The sequence below is a fragment of the Budorcas taxicolor genome, chromosome 2 (genome assembly GCF_023091745.1).
Source record: "Budorcas taxicolor isolate Tak-1 chromosome 2, Takin1.1, whole genome shotgun sequence".
NCBI lineage: Eukaryota > Metazoa > Chordata > Mammalia > Artiodactyla > Bovidae > Budorcas > Budorcas taxicolor.
Genome location: NC_068911.1, coordinates 7,049,726 through 7,070,614, shown reverse-complemented (window position 1 = coordinate 7,070,614; position 20,889 = coordinate 7,049,726). Strand labels below are relative to the sequence as shown.

At 53.2% G+C, this 20,889-nt stretch overlaps 2 protein-coding genes and 1 non-coding gene across 6 annotated transcripts; 1 reads left to right on the top strand and 2 right to left on the bottom strand.

Annotated features, from left to right (window-relative positions):
• Nucleotides 1-1,058: 1,058 nt before the first annotated feature.
• Nucleotides 1,059-2,737, bottom strand: EPO (erythropoietin). Its single transcript, XM_052636200.1, has 5 exons — nucleotides 2,725-2,737; nucleotides 2,041-2,180; nucleotides 1,723-1,809; nucleotides 1,370-1,549; nucleotides 1,059-1,217 (listed from the first exon to the last, which is right to left on the bottom strand). Exons 1-5 carry the CDS (start codon nucleotides 2,735-2,737, stop codon nucleotides 1,059-1,061), a joined length of 579 nt encoding a protein of 192 aa, XP_052492160.1.
• Nucleotides 2,738-11,328: 8,591 nt separating this feature from the next.
• On the bottom strand, nucleotides 11,329-20,582 carry POP7 (POP7 homolog, ribonuclease P/MRP subunit). 4 transcript variants are annotated; one of them, XM_052664331.1, is made up of 2 exons: nucleotides 20,337-20,582; nucleotides 11,329-12,010 (listed from the first exon to the last, which is right to left on the bottom strand). In XM_052664331.1, exons 1-2 carry the CDS (start codon nucleotides 20,429-20,431, stop codon nucleotides 11,578-11,580), a joined length of 528 nt encoding a protein of 175 aa, XP_052520291.1. In that variant the 5' UTR covers nucleotides 20,432-20,582; the 3' UTR covers nucleotides 11,329-11,577. The 4 variants fall into 4 exon arrangements, with proteins under 4 accessions (XP_052520291.1, XP_052520294.1, XP_052520292.1 ...); XM_052664334.1 differs by having other exon boundaries at nucleotides 20,419-20,582; XM_052664332.1 differs by lacking the exon at nucleotides 20,337-20,582 and adding an exon at nucleotides 12,222-12,436.
• TRNAG-GCC (transfer RNA glycine (anticodon GCC)) lies at nucleotides 18,789-18,861 on the top strand. Its single transcript has one exon. It is a non-coding gene; the product is annotated as a tRNA-Gly (tRNA).
• Nucleotides 20,583-20,889: the final 307 nt, after the last annotated feature.

Here is a 20,889-nt window from a genome sequence, read left to right as displayed (position 1 = left end):
AGAAAAGAATAAAGTTCCAGTGGACAGTGTTGGCAGCTGGCAGCAACCCTCAAAAGGGCCCCTCCCCTTGGCACCTGTGTCCTTACTGGCCCCAAAACTCACTAAAGGCTTGCCCTTGGGAATTCCCTGGTGGTGCAGTGGTTAGGACTCCACGCTGTTACTGCCAAGGTCCAGGTTCAATCCCTGGTTAGGGAACGAAAAGCCCACAAGCTCTGCTGTGCAGCCAAAAAAAAAAAGACTTATCCTGGGCCAGTTGGCAGCTACCTACTAAGGACTAGCCTTGAATGGAGCCACCTTATTGACCAGCGTGGGCAGAGCTTGTGGCCTCAGGCCAGTGGGGTCAAGAGGTCAGACAGGCCATGCGAGGCAGCACGTAGCACCCCACCCCCTCCACCTCTGGCTTCCCGGACCTGCCACCTACTGCCAGGATGGGGACGGACCCGCGGAAGTATGGGGCTCCCAGGAAAATAGGAAAAACCAAGAGCCAGGTTGTGGTTTCAGTTCTTGCCAGTGAGGTTGAAAAATACACAAGACTTGGACCCAAGTGGACACAAGTGATAACCAGGGGCCAGCCCCCATTCCATCTTCACGGCTCCCACCACCCTCCTTGTCCAGTGGACTCTGCTGTCACGGAGTCCCCACGAGACCCAGAGAATTCATGTCTTCCCCCTAAATTCTCCAGCCCATCCTGTCCCTGCTTGGTACGTGTAGAAGGAGGTATCCATCCTCCAGCTGGTCCCAGCACTGCGGCTCGGCAGCATGCTAAGATGAGTCTCAGTGTCTCTGCAGCATGGTGCTGCCCCCAAGTTTACGTTAACTCTGAATTCCTCCAGCTTTGGGGCCTCAGACTGGCCCTGTGACATCCTTAGATCTGAGTTGAGCTCTGGACAGTTCCTCTAGCCCCTGAGATGTCACCGCTGGCCCTGGAGTGTCCGTGGGACAGGCTGGCACTGAGCTGGTGGCCTGTCGACAGGGGTTGGGAGTGGCGGCGTGGAAGGCATGGCGCAGGCAGTGATGGTGAGCGAGGTGATGGACGTGCCCGGGGTAATAGCACCGGGTCACCTGTCCCCTCTCCTGCAGGCCTCCCCTGTGTACAGCGTCAGCTTTCCCCTCAGGAAATTGGAGTAGATTCGGAAGAGCTTGGACAAAGCATCAACAGTGAATATTCGGAGTGGGGCTGCGGAGGGGGTTGCATCTGGAAGGGGGATGGCTTCTTTCTGCAAAGAGAGGACTAAAGGTTAGTGCAGCACCAGGGCCCCCGGCAGGAGATGGGTTTCCGGGTAGAATGGCTAGGGGGTTTCCTTGGCAGGGCCCTTCTCTCACTTTACAGAAACAGCAACCCCAGGGGCAAGGAAGGGGCCAGACACACCTGGGCTCCCAGCGCCCGAAGCAGGGAAGTGAGACTGCGGAGGCCGCTGACAGCTTTGTCCACGTGCAGCCGCAGGGCCTCGCATGGCTGGGATGTGTTGGCCAATAGGGCCTGGCCCCGCAAGATAGCTTCTGAGAGCAGGGCCAGGCCCTGCCAGACTTCCAGAGCCTGCTGCTGGACCTAAAAGGAGCAGAGACTTGGAGTTAGCTAGCCCAAGCCAGCCTCACTCTCCTCCCTCTGAGCATTCACCCTCATCTTTGCTGTTCCATTTCTTCTCTCTCTAGCATTCTCCTGACCATCCTATGAGGTTCCCAAAATGAGACTTCCCAAGAGGAAGGAACCCATGAACTCACCTCCATCCTCTTCCAGGCATAGAAGTTAACCTTGGTGTCTGGGACAGTGATATTCTCATTGAAGCTGCAGCCTTCTGCACAGCCCATCTGAAATGCACAAGCCTGGAGTCAGGGGCCCCACGGCCTCCCTCCGGCTTAGCCCCTCACCTAGCGTCCACTTAGGCACTGGGGACTACCACTCCTAGGACTTTTACTGGGGACCTTGGCTCCTTGCTTCCACCCCTGAACCAAGCACCAGGTTCCTGGATCTTGAGAGGGGGCTTGACCCTGGTGCCCCACGTGTGAGTTCTGTGAAAGGTCTTGGGGAGAGGACCTCACCGTGGCATTTTCGGCCTCCCTGGCCTCCAGGATGTACCTCTCCAGGACTCGGCTGTCACAGATGAGGCGTGGGGGGGCGCCCAGGACTGGGAGGCCCAGAGGAAACAGCAGAAAAGACAGCAGCAGCAGCGGAGTACAGTCTAGGAAAGAGAGACGGGCTGCGGATGAGGAGCATTCTCGCGGGAGAAGGGCTGCTTTGGACCGGCAGGCTCACCCATCCCGCTGCGCAGCCCCCAGTGAGCCCTCCCCAGCCGGACCTTGGGAGCGCTCAGGCTCTGCCTCCGCGTTCATTCAATCCCGCGGCTGCGTGCGCACCCCACCCCCCCAGCTACCGGCATCCACTTCTCCCGGCCAAACTTCAATCCCGGTGTGACAGCGGCGTCCCTTCTCGCATATCCGGGCTGTAGCTCCCAGACCCAGGTGTCTGAGTCTTCCTCGGCACCCACAGAGCCGCGCCTCTTCTCCCTGAACCCCCAGCCCTCCGCCCCGTCTCCGGCTCAGGTTGCGACTCTCCCCGGGGGACTCCTCGAGCCCGACAGACCGGCAGGTGAAGGCTGCCCCACCCCCCTTGCCCTTCCGGGGTCCTTGGCAAGTCTCAAGTCCTTGAACCGGGCCACCTCGGGGCCAAGAGCCCCAGCGGTAAATTCCTCCTCAAACAGCGCTGCCCCGGCCGAGAGTACTCACCGCGCGCCCCCATCTCCGTGCCTCGCCTGGCCCCTTAGCGACCTGGGGCTCGGCGGGTGCCTGCGCCGCGGCCCCGCATCCCGGGAAGCTCGACGGGGCAGGGCCGCCCCGCCGGCCGAACGAGGGGGCCGCGGTCCCTGGGCGCCGAGGGGGTCGGGGCAGAGCGCGCAGAGCCCGGGGCCAGGGTCCGGAGGACGGCGCAGCAAGGCGACCGGCGGGGTTGGCCCTGGGACTGTTGGCCCGGGGACTGCGGCGGCGGCCGGGGGTCGGGGCTGTTATCAACTGTGTGCGTGCGGGTGGGGGGTTGGGGGGAGGCTGTGTGCGTGAGGGGTCGCGGGAGGTGGGGACCGGAGGGGTCACAGCCGGGGCAGGACGCCTGGGTCGGGGGCTCGCCGGGGCGGAGCAGATGCAGGCGCGGGTGCGGGGCGCGGGGCTGTCTGCAGTCCGACCCCCGGGTTCCGGGAGGTGCGGCTGGGTGCGCGCCGCGGGACCGGCACAAGGCTGCCCTGGGAGAGCAGTGCCATTCTGCTGGGAGCGCCTGGAGACCCCGACATCCCCCCCCACCCCGCCCCCGCCCCCGCCCAGAGATGGGCCTGTCTGTGTTCTTGCAAGGCAGTCAGGAAGGTGCTGGCTGAGCAAGTCAGTGGCTTCTTACGGTCCCAATTCTTGTAGAAACCGGTGTTGTTCGAGTTGAGGAATTTAATATGGGTGGCGCACAGAGCAAGACATTTGGTGGGGTCTTCTCCTCCCACTCCTCACTTTTGAGGACCCTGAAAACCCAGAAATTGAACTTTTAGGTCAGTGTGCCTGGCAAAATTCTTAAGAGTCTGAAATACAACAAACCCCCAGAGGGGTGGCACCTGGGGTCTGCAGCTAAACCTCTGTGGTTTCTAGGAAGCCCTGGGGCAGGGGGCAAACTCTAGGGAGCAGGAGTCCAAGGCTAGCTTGCCTCTCAAACCTTGGAAAGTGGCCTGAGTGTCTAGGCCTCAGTGCTCTAACCTGTCAAATGGGCCTCCTGAAAGCACCATCCCTGTTCATGTTGCTTTCACAAATGGGAAACCCTGATGAATACTGGTGGTTACTTATATGTTCATTCACTCCCTCCCCAGTCCCATAATATTAGATCTATTTTATTCATGCATTTAGTCCCTTCTTTGTGCAAGACTTGGCTTCCCTGGTGGCTCAGAGGTTAAAGCGTCTGCCTGCAGTGCAGGAGACCTGGGTTTGATCCATGGGTCAGGAAGATCCCCTGGAGAAGGAAATGGCAACCAACTCAAGTATTCTTGCCTGGAGAATCCCATGGACGGAGGAGCCTGGTGGGCTACAGTCCATGGGGTCGCAAAGAGTTGGAGACGACTGAGTGACTTCACTTCATTTTGTGCAAGACAACTGACTACAAACTTTTCAGAACAGAAACATGCATTGAGACTTAACTCCTGCCTCCTGGAGTTTGCAGCTTACAGTAGACATAGGATGGGTACGTGGAGCCATGTGTGAGGACTGGGGTGTGCAGAGCTGAGCTATGAGAGTTTGGAAGAGGGGGAGGTCACCTCTAGCTGGGGAATCAAGCAGGATTTGATGCAGGAGGTGAAAACAAGCTCAGCCTTGAAGGGCAGGCAGGATTTCATTGGGAAAAGATGTGAGGTGGATGGGGGAGGCTGATCTAGCCCTGTGTTGATGGGTCAAGTGTTTTGGGGTGAAGGGTGGGGTGTGGGAGGGAGAGGTGGATATCAGGCTAGGGTGCTGTTTAGGGAGAGGTCAGGTTGTGAAGGGCCTTGAATGCCACTCTGAAGAACTGGGACTTTGGAACGAATGGGAAATATTCATTCGTTCAAGAAATATACATATGAGAGTACCTACTTGGACTTCCCTGGTGGCGTAGTAGATAGGAATCCACCTGCCAGTGCTGGGGACACAGGTTCGATCCCTGGTCCGGGAAGCATGGAGCCACTAAGCCTGTGCACCGCAACTACTGAGCCCACGTGCTACAACTACTACTGAAGCCCTCACGACCTAGAGCCTGTGCTCCACAAGGGAAGCCACTGCAGTGAGAAGCCCACACACCACAACAAACAGTAGCCCTGGCTCGCTGCAACTAGAAAAAGCCGGGGCAGCAATGAAGACCCAGGGCAGCCAGGGAAAAAAAAAAAAACTTACTGTTGGCCAGGAACCTGGGGATAGAGCAGTGAATGAAATGGACAAGACTGCCTGCCCTGGCGGAGCTGACATTCTAGTGGAGAGATGGATGACAAACACAAAAATGAATAAAAGATAGAGGCTCTCCAGTGGCAAAAAGCTTTGAAGGCCCAGGAATCTTGGAGGAGGTGGCAATTTTGGATGAAGCAGGCAGAATGCCTACTGAGAAGAAGGTGACAAAGCGAGGGAGATAAGGGGTAATCAAAGAGGGTTCAGACAGATGAGTGGGAGGGGCAAGAAGGCAGAGGCTTTCAGGTAACAATGAGGCCCCGATGTGCTCCCCTGTCCTCTGCTCACCCACGGCCTGCTCTCGGGGCCTCCCCCAAAACCTGGTGTGCTGGCTGCCAGTCTGCACACCCCACTGTGCCCCCTGATCCTGGTTTCCCTGTCAGCACCCAGGCGGCCTCCCAGCCCCACATGGCCCTCGGAGCCCAGCCCTGGGACAAGATCCCAGCTGTGGGACAAACACACGCACACTCACGTCCACACACGTCCGCACATGCGTCCTGTCCTGACTTCCCACACGCCTCAGCCTCTGCTCTCCGGGTCCCCAGACTCCTGCGTCACTGACCTGACCCGACCATAGAGAGGGGGCCGGGGGGGATGGCGGGGAGTAGACACAGCCGGAGGAGAGGGAGGAGAGGAGGAGCCGTTCGGGCTGTGGGACCTGCCTCTCCCCGCACGCCAGCTTGGCAGAGGTTCCCCAGGCCCCTGCCTTCGAGAAAGGTAGATGGGCCCTGGGCAATAGCCCCTAGGTGCTGGGGCCTGCTGGACAAGGGTGACATTGGCTCATCCACTGGAGCGTTTGGAAAGAGCTGCAATTGCAGCCCGGGAGAGCAGGCAGAGGAGACAAGGGGAGAGATGGAACCTCCATCCAATCCCTAAGCTGTAGTATTCCTACTGAGAGGGCAGAGGCTGACTGGGGGGCCAACTTCAACCAGCTGCTGACGGATACCATCCAGCAGAGCCCATCATTCCAGCCTGGACAAGCAGGGCACCCTGAGGAGCAGGAAGCTACCTGGGACTCCCCCTCCGATGCCTAGTGCCCCCCTGCCAGGGCCCCCTCCATCTGCCTGTTTGTATTTCTCTGGCATGGTGCTGGCCCAGTGCCAGGGTGACTGCAGAAGGTCACCACGCTGTCCCCTCCAGATACCCCCCAACTGGATGGGGGCGGTGGAGACAGGCTGGAGGCATCCTGGCAGCCACTAGAGTAACTTTCCCGCTGAGCAAACAGCCTTATTCAGGGTGTTACCTGAGCACGAGCCTGCAGTGGCTCCCGGTTCCTCGGAACTAAGGCCCTCTGTGCTCCGCCACCCACCCAACTTTTCCAGCCTGTTCTCCCACTTCGCTCACCCCCATACCCACATTACAGGAGCTCAGTGATATGATTTGCTGCTTCCGGCCCTTCACTCACTCTCTGCCTTCCACCTGATCACCCTCGTCCTCCCACATTATCGCTCCCTTTCTTCAAGTTGTTACCTCCTCTACGAAGCCTTCCCAGATGCCCCAGCAGAAAGCTGTCTCCCTGCTCCGGGCTGCCGTTCCTTATGTACGTCCTTTATGTCTCAGAGCTTCCCTGGTGGTTCAGATGGTAAAGAATCTGCCTACAGTGAGGGAGATCTGAGTTCAACCTCTGGGTGAGGAAGATTGCCTGGAGAAGGGAATGGCAACCCACTCCCGTATTCCTGCCTGGAGAATTCCATGGAGAGAAGAGCCTGGTGGGCTACAGTCCATGGGGTCGCAAAGAGTCGGACATGACTGAGCGACTAACACTTCTACTTTATGCCTCAAGCCTCCCCTCTTGGGGCCACCATGCACAGCTGTCAAGGCTGAGCACTGCACAGCTCCAGGGGCCGCCATTCATTTGGACTCTGATGAGAATGGTATTCTCTGGAGTCGTGCAGCACAGGTGGAGAGAGCAAAGGACAAAGTATAGGCAGGTCTTGTTCATCTTGGTGCCAGCGGGCACCTGGCCTGTTGCCTGTTTATGGTCCTCGCTCAAGTGTGGCTTGCATAGCGTGGTCCGTCCACTCCAGATACCTCAACCAGAGGATGGGAGGCCTAGAGGGAAGAAGTGAGCCCCTCGTCTTCTGCATGCTTGCTGGAACCGTGCCTGGACAACCTAGCTCTGGGTTCGCTGGGGCTTGAGAGGCCTTCGTCTACTTCCTGAGCAGGGAGCCCCCGAGGCGAGGCCTGAAAAGGGACAGTCGTGACCACAGGATGGCGGGGGTGGAGACAAGCTGGAGTTGTCCCAGCAGCCGGTTCAGATTGAAACTCCAAGAAGCAAATTTACAGCCCCCCTGAGCTAGCGCAGACCCCCAGGAAGCACGAAGTCCCAGCTGCCTGGAGTCTTGTTGGGGCGGAGAAGGGGGGCCTCTGGACCTCTCCGCCCTCCTCCTTTCCAATCAGTATCTTCTCAGCCAGGCTTGGGAGCTCCGCCAGGGGCCCAGACCTTCTGTGCTGGGAAGTGGGGTGGCTCAGACCTCGGAGGGTGTGATGGGGAGGGCTTCCTGGCGCTTGGGGAACTGGGAAGGGAGTGAGGACTCAGAGTAGGGATTCCTGCTGAAGTCTTGTGCGGAGGTCAGCTTGGAGAAACAGAGTCAATCTCTGCTTACTTGGCCACAAGGTAGCCCCTAGGACCAGATGTCTGGGTTTTGTTCTCAGCAAGCAGCTCTGCTGCTTCAGAAGCCTAACGAGGCTTGTCTGGTAAACAAGGGAGCCCAGATTTGGTGACCTGGTGAGCTCTGCCACTTACCAGCACCCAACCTGAACAGGTGACCTTATGTCCAAGCCTGGGGATGGCAGAAGAAACGATAGTAACCACTTGCCAGGGCCGTCGTGTGATTGTGTAACGCCCGGCATGAGGTAATCAATACATGCTACCTATTATCACTGCACCCTTGACTTTACTCTCCCTGCTGTTTGTCCTCGCTTTGCAGGACCAGAGACCAGATCGCCAACATACTCTTCAGCCTTCCTCCAGCATCCGCCACCGCTCCTTCTGGGGAGGCGGGCATCGGTTCGTGACACCTTATCCCTGGTGTTGTAGCTGCCTCGCTAAGCCACCCGCTGGCAAATGTCACGGGGTCAGAGGGTGTGGATGGAGGATGGGAGTCTTCTGGGTGGACACATTCACTGCTTTTTGGAGAAAGTTGCCGCCGGAACACAGCTGATTGGAGCTGGGGGTGGGTCAAGATGTAGATATCAAGGCAACGCTCACTCAGTTCATTCAAAGCCTGGAGCCGACCAGGGATTTCTTGTTCCCTTAACATGGGTCTCCTCCCAAGGGAGGCCAGGAGAAGTCCCAAGGACCTTGGACTGAATGAGGCCTTCAGGCCCACCCTGGACAGGCCCCGAAGCATCCCCAGGCCACCTTCCTCGGTTACTAGTCTCGACTCTCCCCCAGTGCTTGAGTCCTTGCAGGAGGGCACGCAAAGCACCAAGACCTCCACCTCCAGATGCACCTCCCCAGCTAAGGTTTCTGTGAGGTGTCAGCCGCATCCTAGGATCTCCTGTTCTCAGGTATGCCTGAACATTCCCAAGCTCCTTCACACGCCCTTTACCAGAAGGATGTCCTTTACGCATGTCCTTCCTATCCTTTACCAGAAGACAGAGCTGCTAAATTGGCTGTAGCAGCTCTCCTGTCCAAACAAAAATAAAACAATTCAAAAGCACCCATAAATGTCATTTAGGAAAATGGAGTCTTAAGTGGTCATTTTCACAGACTTCTCTCTTGGTGGGATAACCTTTGCCTCATTCCCAAACCTGCAGTGGGTCGTCTCTTCCCTTCAGAACTACATTTACACACGCCTCTAGGCCATCTTCCCCATAGGCTCCACGGGGTTTGTTCTTCCAGCTCCTGACCAAGCACCAGGAACTCACCTGGAAGAGTGCAAGGAACTTCCTAGCAGGATCATCCACCCATCCAGACCAGTTCCTGGGTCCTGAGGGCCCGTCTTCTTTCCCGCTGCCACTGCCACAAAAGTAAAAGCCAGCAGGACTAAGAACCCAGCCTTGTGGATCAAACACACACAAACCACCTTCCTTCCCCTCTCCCCATCCTCATGAAGAGGACCAAACCATTCCTTAGCAAAATGGCTCACACTATCAAGTTTCCACTCTCTTTGGAGCCCTTGCTAATGCCAGGCTCCAAGCACTATGTAAATTAATTCTTTCTAAATCTGTTGGTCCTTCTTCCTATTAGTTTTTAGAGGCCCAGGGGTTCGTACCTCTCTGGGCAGACCTGGTGCCTAACACAGATTCCTCACAAGCAGTGAATTCTCAATAATACTAGAGATGAGGAGCGAAGGTCTGCTCCCACCTCCAAGACAAGCATTTCAAATCTGACCTCGGGGGAACTGGTTTTGAAGTAAGAGGTCATTTTGCACTCTGTTGTGGGCTCCATAGCTGTTGAGCAAAAAGAAGGGAGGGGAACTGCGTCTGGACACCCTTTCTGCCCCCATCACCTTCCCGCTTCCCAAGCTGTGATGGAAGACACTGCAGAGAACCCAGAGAGGGAGGGGAGCAGAGGCGGCTGGTGGCCTCCTGGCAGAGCTCCCTGCCCCATCCGCCAGGTGTGCACTCGGACAGATGCAGGCACTTTCCCCGCACCCCCTACCTGCCCCCACAGCCCCTCTTCTTTCGGTGGCAATGTCTAGAGGCTGTTTCTGCCACTGAGGGAAGCCCCACTGGCAAGCAGTGAGAGATTATGGAGCAGAAACAACAAACAAATAAGCTGGAAGATGTCGCAGCCAAAACAAACCAAACGCAAAAGGGCTGCTGCTACCACCTCTGCTGGGCCTGGGCCAAGAGCAGAGACCAGAGCACATACGTGCAGGGACACACACAGCTCCCTCCAGCTCCCTGCTGGCTCCCCCGTTACTGGGGCCTCCTGGGCAAGGGAGCCTTGCAGTCAAGGCTGATAGGGAAATTGGGAGGGGGGAATTGGGGCGATCTGATAGAATCGTCTCCCTCAAATCTCCCCAATGCTTCCTTTGTAGCTGCCGAGTGACCCTCCAGTCCTACAACACACCTTGCCTGTTAGTGAATCCCCTTTGTACACACTGATGCCTTTGCCTGATGCAGCCTCTCCCCTCTTCTGCCTCGCAAACTCCTCTTCATACTTCAAAACCCAGGTCAAAGGTGAAACCATCTCAGACCTCACCAGGAAGTTAGCCATTTCCTTCTCTGTGCTTCTCTATTGTGGCTATTCTTACCTCTTACATCACACAGCTTATTCACTGCACAAGAACTGGTATATCCACCTTCCCAACTAAATGGTGAACTCCTTGAAGGTAGGGGCCATTTTATACCCACCTTTGTATCCCCAGGGCCCAGCCCAGGCCTTGTGGCTTACGGTAGGTACTCCGCCTGTGTTTAGTCATTAGAATGAAGCACCAGTCCTTCTGTGAAGAGTTCGCTTTCCTGTGCGACTGGCAGTCACTTCCACAGCATGAGTCCTTCCTCACCAGGAACCCTCAAGCCAGAGGGAGAGGTTTTGCGAAATGAGAAGCCTGATTTTCAGAACCCCAAACCAAACTGCCTTCAAGCAAACTAGAACCAAATTCAGTTACTAACCTTTAAATCAAAGTCTTTCAAGCTCTTGTGACCTCCCCCAACAGTAAAATCGATGTCATAACTAGCACACATGTCTATATACATATCTATAAAAGTGCCAACAAAATATTACCGTGGAAGTTACTTTTTACTTGATTTTTTAAAAGGTTTTGACCTAGTAAATCCAGACCCACACATGGGTCATCAACTGCTCTGATAAACATTGCTTTAGATGACTCATTTTATAAATAGGAAAAATCAGATCCTCCTACAAATATCCAGGCAAATAAGTGCTTATGACCTGTGTGCCCAGTAAGTCAGAGGGAAGGCTTTTCTTTCCCACTTAGAACAGCCCAGCCACAGGGTGTGAAGGGCTCTGAACCACGGCTGTTTAGAACACTTTGGATCCCCCAGGACCAGGAATCAAATGAAGCAGTGTCAATCCCTCCCACAGCCTAATACAAAGGAGGGCCCATCTTTGTCTTTCTCTCTCCTTAAGCCCTCATCCTTCCTGTGCCCAGGAACTATCAACAGAGAAGCTGATACTTTCCTCACACACTAGACCCCAGCTGCTCACCAGCAGGCAGGAGTATCTACTTTATTCTCTCTGCCTTCTTCTGCAAGGATGAAATATTTTAAAACAAACACTGGGATTGTCAGGCTTCTGCACTGCACTAACATTTGTCTTATGTTGCAGTGTCTGTAGGACAATTTATGCTCTTTCTATGAAAGCAGGAAACACTAGGGTTCCCCTCCTGTATCTAAATCTTTGTCAAGTTTTTTCCTACTCTCCTCTCCAGAATTTACACAGGGGAAAGGCAGTGCAGCAGGGTGGGTGGCCAGGCACCAACATAACTTGAAACTTTTTATTGTACAGGACAATGGCTACAGACCACAAAGATCCAGGAAGACCCACTGCTTGGGCCCAACAAAAGACGGTATTTGCCCTCTCAATTCAGAGTCCTCCGGGCTGCCAGGGGATGGGCTTTTTCCTACATGGGTCTGGTTGAAGATCCATGACAGTACTCAGGACAAGAAGGGCCACATCTGAGCCCCAGCTGTATGGGGATGGGTGGATAAGGTGGGACAGCTTCATCTCAGTTACTTGGGCGTGACCCTGAAGACACGGATGTGGATGGCAGAGTTGTTGCGGATCCGGGTCAGCGGCTCTCGTGAATCAGTCTCCGGTTCCAGCTCATCGACAAGCTCCACGGTGGAGGTATTGGCAGCCACTTGCAAGGACCCAAAGCTGCCCGCCTGCAGTTGTAGGGCAATGTTGATGGCCCGGTTGATGGCCAGGCCCAAGCCGTGAATGTAGATCTCACTGCATGCGTTCTGACCCCGCGCCCCTCCGTCCAACAGCTTCTGGCAGCGGGCCAGCTGCGCCTTAAAGTCAGTCTTCATGTTGACATAGATGTCATTGGGCCTCCGGGGCAGGCGGTGGGGAAGCCGCTTCCGCAGGGTGTACTCCACCGGGTCCAGCTCAGCCTCGACAGTCCCGCGGGGCTCTCGGTTTTCGGCCATGCTGTGCGCCCTGGCACGGGAAAGGGGCGAGATCAGTCAAGGGTGAGGAGCATCCTACGCTTCCTTCCAAATCCTTTGGGTTTCCAGCCCAAAGGGTGCCCCCGGGAGGGGGCGCACTCGACGCCCCTCTTCCCTTCCACTCTCAGTCTCCTCCCACTCACCTCCAGCTCCCGCAGCTCCCCCACCCTCAGTTCCCGGACCTTCATCACAACGCTCCCCACCTCGGGTCCCTCCACCGCCCCTTTCCCCAGCTCTCCAGAGCCTACTCTCTCCGGTCCCCGTCTTCCCCACGCGCACGCGGCCCGCTCCCCTGCCAGGCCACTCGAGCGTTGCGCCGACTGGCCAGAGGACGTGGCGCTGCCTGCGACCACCGGGACCCCAGCAGGGAAGAGGGGCGCGCCGCACGGCCGCCGGAACGCCGAAGCCCTGCCGGCGCGAGGCGTCGGAAAAGGGTGCCGAGTGCGCACGCGCGCCCGTCCCCCGCGCCGCGGCAGGGCCTGAGGGATCCACGAATCGCCTTCCCGGCCTCCGTTCTCCCCGCCCCTTTCCTCAGAGCTGGCAAAACCGCGCGAGGTGTTTGAATAACGCGAGGCTTCCGGGGCTGACGGGATCTACCACGTGTACGCCTCCCAGGCGGGGCGCGGAGGCGGGAGGCGGGTACCAAGTCCGAGTCCGGGGAGGATCTGGGTAGGGAAAGCTCTGGCTTTTTGCGGCCAGTCCAAGTCCCCGGTTCGCGAGGGGTTGGGGGGTCCCCAAGGGGAGAATAGAGGAGAGGAGGCTATTGTGGGGACTTCCAAAGATGGTAGGGAGAGCGCCGAGTTCCATAGAACGTGATCGGGAAGGTGTCTGCGTCCGTCGCAGTTTTTCGGGTCAGGAGGCGTGGCAGAGTTGGCAGAACCGACTTCCCGCCCAAGGTTCGCGTCGCCCAAAGACCGAGAGCGGGTAAACGAGTACCGAAGCCCGGTCCTTGTGGGAGGACAGCGCTCTGACACCTCTCTGCAGTTAACGGGGAGCCGTCCTCCCATTTCTCTGGCAGGGCTGACTCAAAGGCCAATCCCTTGGGGACCGAGGGCTATGAGCTGTTGTGGTTGAATCGCTATGAACTGCAGCTCGCTAGGCTTCCGTGTCCTTCACTATCTCGGGGAGCCTGCTCAAACTTATGTCCATTGAGTCGGTGATGCCATCCAATCATCTCATCCACTGTTGGCCCCTTCTCCTGAGCCGTAGGCCTCCCCCTCCCAAGCGTTCACGGCTTCCTTGTGGCCCCCCCTGACCCACCCACTCGGACCCCTCAACTGCCCTCCAGCTCTTCAGTCATTGCGAGCACTCGGGAGCTGGGACGTACGCCCCCTGGCGGGAAGGGCAGCGCAGCACTTGGGGGGATTGGTGGCTCCCCAAGACCACTGGGAAGGGGCTCTCGGCCCAGATTGGTTTAGCTTTTGGAGAATTCCATTCGAAAATGAGTTAGACCTGCATTGGAGACCTCAACTACTCTCCTCTGAAGTTTCCTCATCACTCAAATAGGGATGACAATTCCCATCTTGCTACTGAGTTTCAAAACCCAATATAACCTTATAAACTGTAAACCCGCACGTGTGAATTGGCATTTTCATGTGCCCCCAGACCGCTCTCTTATTGCCTAGGGTGGAGTTTGACCCCATATGACTAAAAGGTTGGAAAGAGGCCAGGCTCTTGCGAACTTAACCTCCCAGCACCATTTAAAGCCTGCGCTTCTTTTAAGCTTCAGATTCTTAGGATTGGTGGCGTTTATTTGGGGGTGAAGAGGAAAAGCTGACTACAACTCTTCTGCCTCAGTAGTGACATCTGAACTGAACGTATTATATATATATAATACGTGTGCCCCTGGGTCTTAGTTGGGGCACATGGCTCTTTAGTTGCAGTATATGGGATCTAGTTACCTGCCTGGGGATGGAACCCAGGCTCCGTGCATTGGGAGTGTGGAGTCTTAGCCACTAGACCATCAGGGAAGTCCCTGAACTGAATTTTGATGGGCAAACAGGAGTTCTTCAGGGAACCAAGGAGTTTTCTGGAATCACTGAATACTATTTTTAAAAGAATGGACTCATAATCCAAGTTTTCACCTCAAGGAACTAGAAAAAGTAAAGCCAAAGGGAGAAGATGGGAGGAAATAAAAAGAGCAAATGTCAATGAACCTGAACACAGAAGTAAACTCAAACTACAAGCTGGTTCTTTGCAAAGATCAATAAAATTAGTAAGCCTCTAGCAAGACTGACACGAAAGAACAAGAGAAAGAAGACTCAAATTACGATTCCCAGAAATGAAAGAGGGAATAGCATTAAAAACCCCTCACATTATAATATACTTAGAGAATAATACTAACAACTCGACAGAGATAAATTCCACAACAGAGATAAAGCGGAGGCATCGCTGGTGGCTCAGACAGTAAATAACCTGCCTGCAATGCAGGAGGCCTGGGTTCAATCCCTGGGTTGGGAAGATCCCCTGGAGAGGGCATGACAACCCACTCCAATATTCTTGCCTGGAGAATCCCCATGGACAGAGGAGCCTGGAAGGGTACAGCCCATGGGGTCGCAGACTCGGACACGACTGAGTGACTAAGCACGTACTGGCAATAAGCAATCAGAAGTCAAAATTTAAAATCACTTACAATCATTCCAGAGAGGGGGGAAGAGGATGGAGGAAGGGAGGGGGAGGGAAAATCATTTACGTATAAGTTTAACAAAAACATGTACAAAATGTGTATGCTAAAAAATACAAAATGCTAATCAAAGGAGGTCTAAATTGATGGAGAGCTAGACCGTGCCCATCTATTGGAAGACCAAAGTTTCATGCAATTCCTATGAAACCCCAGCCAGAAGTTTTATAGATGTAGATAAGTTCATTGTAAAATTTATATGGAAAGGCAAAGGAAGTTAAAGCAACTTTGAAAAACGAAAAGGTGGAACCACACTACCCGATTTTAAGACATTGTCTACACACAGTATCAAGACAGTGTGGTATCTGCCAAGGGGCAGGCATGAAAGTCAATAAAATGGAGTAGAGAACCCAGAAACAGGTTCACACTAGTACAGCCAGCTGATTTTTGACAAAGGTGCAAAAGCAGCTGAATGGGGAAAGAAAGAGTCTTATCAGCAAGTAGTGCTAAAACAATTCAATAATTAGGCAAAGAATTGAAATTGAACCTCAGCCCAATGCAAAGAAATTAATATAAAATGGATGGTAGATCTAAACATAAAATGTAAAATTATAAAACTATTAGAAGAAATATAGGAAAAAAAAGTCTTCATGACATATAGTCAGGTAAAAAGTTCTTAGATACAACCCCAAGGGCACAATCCATTAAAGAAAAGAATTAATACATTGTACTTCATCAGAATTAAAAATCTTTTCCTCTGTGAAAGGCCACCCAGCCACAGTCTGGGAGGAAAATACCTGCAAATCACATATCCAACAATGGACTCGTCTCCAGATTAGAGAACTCTCTAAACTCAAGCATTTGAAAGCAATTAGAAAATGGACTTGGAGAAGGCGATGGCACCCCACTCCAGTACTCTTGCCTGGAAAATCCCATGGATGGAGGAGCCTGGTAGGCTGCAGTCCATGGGGTCGCTAAGAGTCGCACACGACCGAGCAACTTCCCTTTCACTTTTCACTTTCATGCATTGGAGAAGGAAATGGCAACCCACTCCAGTGTTCTTCCCTGGAGAGTCCCAGGGACGGGGGAACCTGGTGGGCTGCCGTCTATGGGGTCACACAGAGTCGGACACGACTGAAGTGACTTAGCAGAAAATGGGCTTGAACAGAGGGTTCTTTAGCAAACAGGGCATAAGGATGCCAAATAAGCACAAAAGATGTTCAACATCATTAGCCATGATGGAAATGCAATTAAAACCATGATGAGATGCCACTCCCCACCTATTGTTTGTTCTGTTGTTTAGCCGATAAGTCCTGTTGGACTCTTTTGTGACCCTACAGACTGTACCCTGCCAGGCTCCTCTGTCTGTGGGATTTCCCAGGCAAGGATACTGGAGTGGGTTGCCATTTTCTTCTCCAGGGAATCTTCCTGTCCCTGGGATCAAACCCAAGTCTCCTGCATTGGCAGGCAGATTCTTTACCACTGAGCCACCAGGGAAGCCCTTACCCACCTATTAAAATGTCTAAAATAAAAAATTGCGGACTTTCCTTATAATATGAATAACCTCAGATATGCAGATGACACCACCCTTATGGCAGAAAGCGAAGAGGAACTAAAGAGCCTCTTGATGAAAGTGAAAGAGGAGTGAAAAAGCTGGCTTAAAATTCAGCATTCAAAAAATGAAGATCATGGCATCCGGTCCCATCACTTCATGGCAAACAGATGCGGAAACAATGGAAACAGTGACAGACTCTATTTTATTGGGCTCCAAAATCACTGCAGATGGTGACTGCAGCCATGAAATGAAAAGACGCTTACTCCTTGGAAGAAAAGCTATGACCAACCTAGACAGCATATTAAAAAGCAGAGACATTACTTTGCCAACAAAGGTCTGTCTAGTCGAAGCTATGGTTTTTCCAGTGGTCATGTATGGATGTTGAGAATTGGACCATAAAGAAAGCTGAGCACCGAAGAATTGATGCTTTTGAATTGTGTTGGAGAAGACTCTTGAGAATCCCTTGGACTGCAAGGATATCAAACCAGTCCATCCTAAAGGAAATCAGTCCTGAATATTCATTGGAAGGACTGATGCTGAGGCTGAAGCTCCCCATATTTTGGCCACCTGATGCAAAAAACTGACTCATTGGAAAAGACCCTGATGCTGGGCAAGATTGAAGGCAGGGGAAGGGGACGACAGAGGATGAGATGGTTGAATGGCATCGCCGATTCAATGGACATGAGTTTGAGCAAGCTTGGGGAGTTGGTAATGGACAGGGAAGCCTGGCATGCTGCAGTCCATGGGGTCACAAAGAGTCGGACATGACTGAGCAACTGAACTGACTGTGGTCTAGCGGTTAAGAATCTGCCTGCCAATGCAGGGGACTCGGGTTCAGTCTCTGGTCCGGGAAGATCCCGTGTGCCACAGGACAACTAAGCCCTTGCACCACAACTACTAAAGCCAGCACGTCCGAGAGCCTGTGATCTGCAACGAGAAGCCCCCACAATGGGAAGCCAAAGCACCACAACTAGAGAGGAGCCCCCACTCTCTGCAACTAGAGAAAGCCCGTACCCAGTGCAACCCCAAATACAAATTAAAAAAAAAATTTTTTTGACAATAGTGAGTGTTTATGAGAATGCAAAGAAATTGGATCTCTCATACACTGTGGAAATCTTCAATGGTCCAGTCACTCTGGAAAATAGTTTCGCAATTTCTTCTAACCCTAAACTCACACTCACCACATGACCCAGCAAGAGCACTCAGGGAAATTTACAAACTTGTACATGAATGTCCACAGCAGTTTTATTTGTAATAGCCCCAGATCTGAAACAATCCGTGCGTTTTTAAATGGGTGACTGGTTAAAGTGTGGTACATCCATATGATGGAATACTACTCAGCAATAAAGTTGGAATTAAGGAGACTTGTTAGGCTGCTGGAAGACTAGAAACCTCCTTGAACAATACTGGGCTGAGCAGTTCATGGTTTACTGTGAAAGGCCAACAAGATGAGCGAGACAGTGTGACCGACCACTGCTCAGCAGGGAGCATGTAGAGGGTTCGGTGGACCCTCAAGGAGGCACAGCCAATATAACCTTGGGGGATGCAAGGTTTTCCAAAGGAAGCAAGGTCTAAGGCGAGGCAGGAATATCTAGTAGTGGGGCACAGATCCTGTGTAGTTCCTGGAAGGTATTCAGCTCTAGGAGATGGGGAAGTCGAAGGAACCAGCAGAGGACTCAGAAAGAGAAGCTGGTGAAGTAGGAGGAAAACCAAAGGAGTATGGTGATACGGAAACCAGGTGAAGAAAGCTTTTCCTGGAGGAGGTAGTGACCAGCTGAATCGAGTGCTGATGACAGGCCACACTGGATTTATCAATGTGATCATTTTGCACTGGTGACTTGGCAAGCATTTACACTTGACCAACCAAAGAACTTCGCTTAGGGCAGCAATTGTAAGGCCCATTTTGTCTGATAATTAACAATAAGCACTGTTAATGAGCTATCATTCCATTACTCAGGCTGCCTGTCTTTTCATGATATCTAAAATGTTTTCCAAACTCTGACATACAGATAAATATAAAGGCTTGCAACTTAGGTGGGTGAAGCCAGGTATTAAAATACACTGATTTGACACTAAGATGGTCCTTACCTTTTTGCATTTCATGGAAGGCAAACACTGCAGGGGAATCTGCCATTAGGAAAAAAGGCAGAGAGGTTGGCTGTTCAGTCTTACTTGAGACCTCCCTTTCATCTCAGTTAATCATTTAACTGCATCTCTGTTTAGTTCAAAGCTTCCAAATTTAAAAAACACAAACCAAGATATTTCACAGCACAGTACCTGAATAAACAAAAATCTTAGGTCCAAGTGATTTCTTCATTCAGAAAATTTTCTTTAATTTTGTACAGAAAATTCACAGTTCCGATTTATGTCATTTCGTGAAGAGGCTGCGTATACAATTCAACTTCCACAGTGTCAGCAGCAGAAGCATTCCCACTCTACAGCTGGGGCGTAATTACTTGGCCAGGATCACAAGATGGTACACAAGGAACCCAGGATGACCGATCATTCATTCACTCCCAATTTTCCACCCTGGAGTCTGGCATGCTCTCCCTAGCAAAGTACTCCTCCTCAATCAAAAGCATTTTCATGGGGACTTCCCTGGTGGTCTAGTGGTTAAGACTCTGCACTGCCAATGCAGGGGGCACAGGTTCAATCCCTGGGCAGGGAACTAAGATCTCACATGCTGTGGGGTGAGGCCAAAAGATTAAAAAAATGAAATCATGCCAGCACTCAAAGCCCTAAGCTTTAAGTTCCTCTTCGCTTCTCATCCAACAGGCAATCCACATCCTCTTCTCCCATCATCCTAGACTGTCACTATTCTAAAGTCAATGCCCACTTTTCTCAAATCCTGCCCTTTCTGCCCCACACAAGTCACCACTTTCCCTGACTGCCTCCACTTCACAGGGATCCCCCTTTTCCCCTGTAACATTTCTCTACCATAAGTGACAATCTCATGCTTGCTAATCAATAATTAAAACATGCTAAAACCTTACTCAGGGGGTAAGACACAATCTGGAAAAGTGAAGAAACGAAACGGCAACAACAAACGTTTTGGAGTAAGAAGACACAGCTGTCAGAACTGAGAACCTTTTCCTATGAGAACTTGACCTGAGAGTGGAGTCTGCTGATACATTTTCATACAGTATGAACAGTGTGAAAACCCTGGGCTCAGAAGGCCCTGCCAGCTAACATCTGTGAAGTGCTTGTCCTATGCCAAGCATTGTGTTCCAGCGCTCTACCATACAATCCAGAGACTCAGAGATTAGTAAAGTGCCCAAGGCCACAGTCTGGAATGGATGCAAGCCCTCACCTTTTATAAAAAAAAAAATTTGTTTATTATTTGGCTGCACCGGATTTGGGTTGCAGCCTGCTGAACCTTTAGTTGTTGCACGTGGGATCTAGTTCCCTGGCCAGGGAGTGACCAAGGCCCCCTGTATTGGGAGCAGGGAGTTGTAGCCACTGGACCGCCAGTGAAGTCCCAACAAGTCCTCACTTTAAACAGCTGGATTTTCCAGCCTCTGAGCAAGCAGCCTCACTGACTACACTGAGACAGGAATCCTGACTGCAAGAAAGTCAAGGGAACTGAAAAAAGCAGACATGAAAACTGCAAGTGCATAAAAGCCTGGGGTGTGCTCCGTGCAAGAACAAAGGGCCTTCCTGGTAGCTTTGGCACAAAACAGAGGGCTCAAGTTCCAAGTTTGAATGTATCTTCCCCGGTCCTGAGGATTACATTGTTTTTGGTAACGGCTGCTTTAGAAAGCTGGAGAGTAAGAGTATACATTCTGGAGTAACTTCCAAAGCAAACGGTGAAAACACACATAAAACTTTTTCATCCTAAAAAAAGTTCAGGAATCGGAAAAGTCATTCTTGAAAACCTTTTTAAACAAAGACGGTGTCAATATACTTCTTGTATTTGCACAGTAGTTTCTCTCTTGCCAAAGCCTCTCACACGCACCTATTTTAATTCTTTAAGCACTCTGGAAAGAGAGTGGAGTGGGAGCTGGGGATGAGGCAGAGAAGAGCCTCAATATCCTACTATATAATAGCAACTGAGGCCCGATAGCGTTAAAGCGTTAAATCCTTTGCCCCCGAGGTCTAGGGGGCCACTCAGTGGAGGAGTCGGATAGAAACTCCAGATCTCACCAGCCAGCGCTGCCGCGGACAGTTTCTAAATCATTCGGCTCCTCGTTTACTTCATACACCCCGGGATATCTGATGAACACACCTCCGGGTTGCATGTGGTCTTCTTCAACCCAGGCGGGCTTCCCGGAGGAAGCCGACCGTCCGGAGATCGGCGATGCCGCCAGCGGCGGCCTTCGTCGCGATGGTCGCGCGTCACGTGCCGGGGGCTGCCGGGGAGCACCCCCCGGGACACTCTCACCAGCCCCCCACCCCCGGCCCGCGGCAGGCAGGGTCACGTGAGGAACCGGGCTCCCGGGTCACGTGCCGGGGTGGGGGGGGGGCCCGGGGGCGGCGGGCGTCCGGGCCGCGCCCGCCGCGCAGGCGGGGAGCGCGCCAGGCCGTGCGGGTCAGAGCGGGCCGGAGCCGCGGAGGGGGGCTGTGGCGGCGGCGGCGGCGGCGGCGGCGGCGGCGGGGGCGGCCCCGCGTCCGCGTCACGTGGTGCGAGGCGGGCAGCCATCTTGCTACAAACACAAACAGAGAGGAGCGGCCGCCGCGGGAGCGCCAGCGCCCCCAC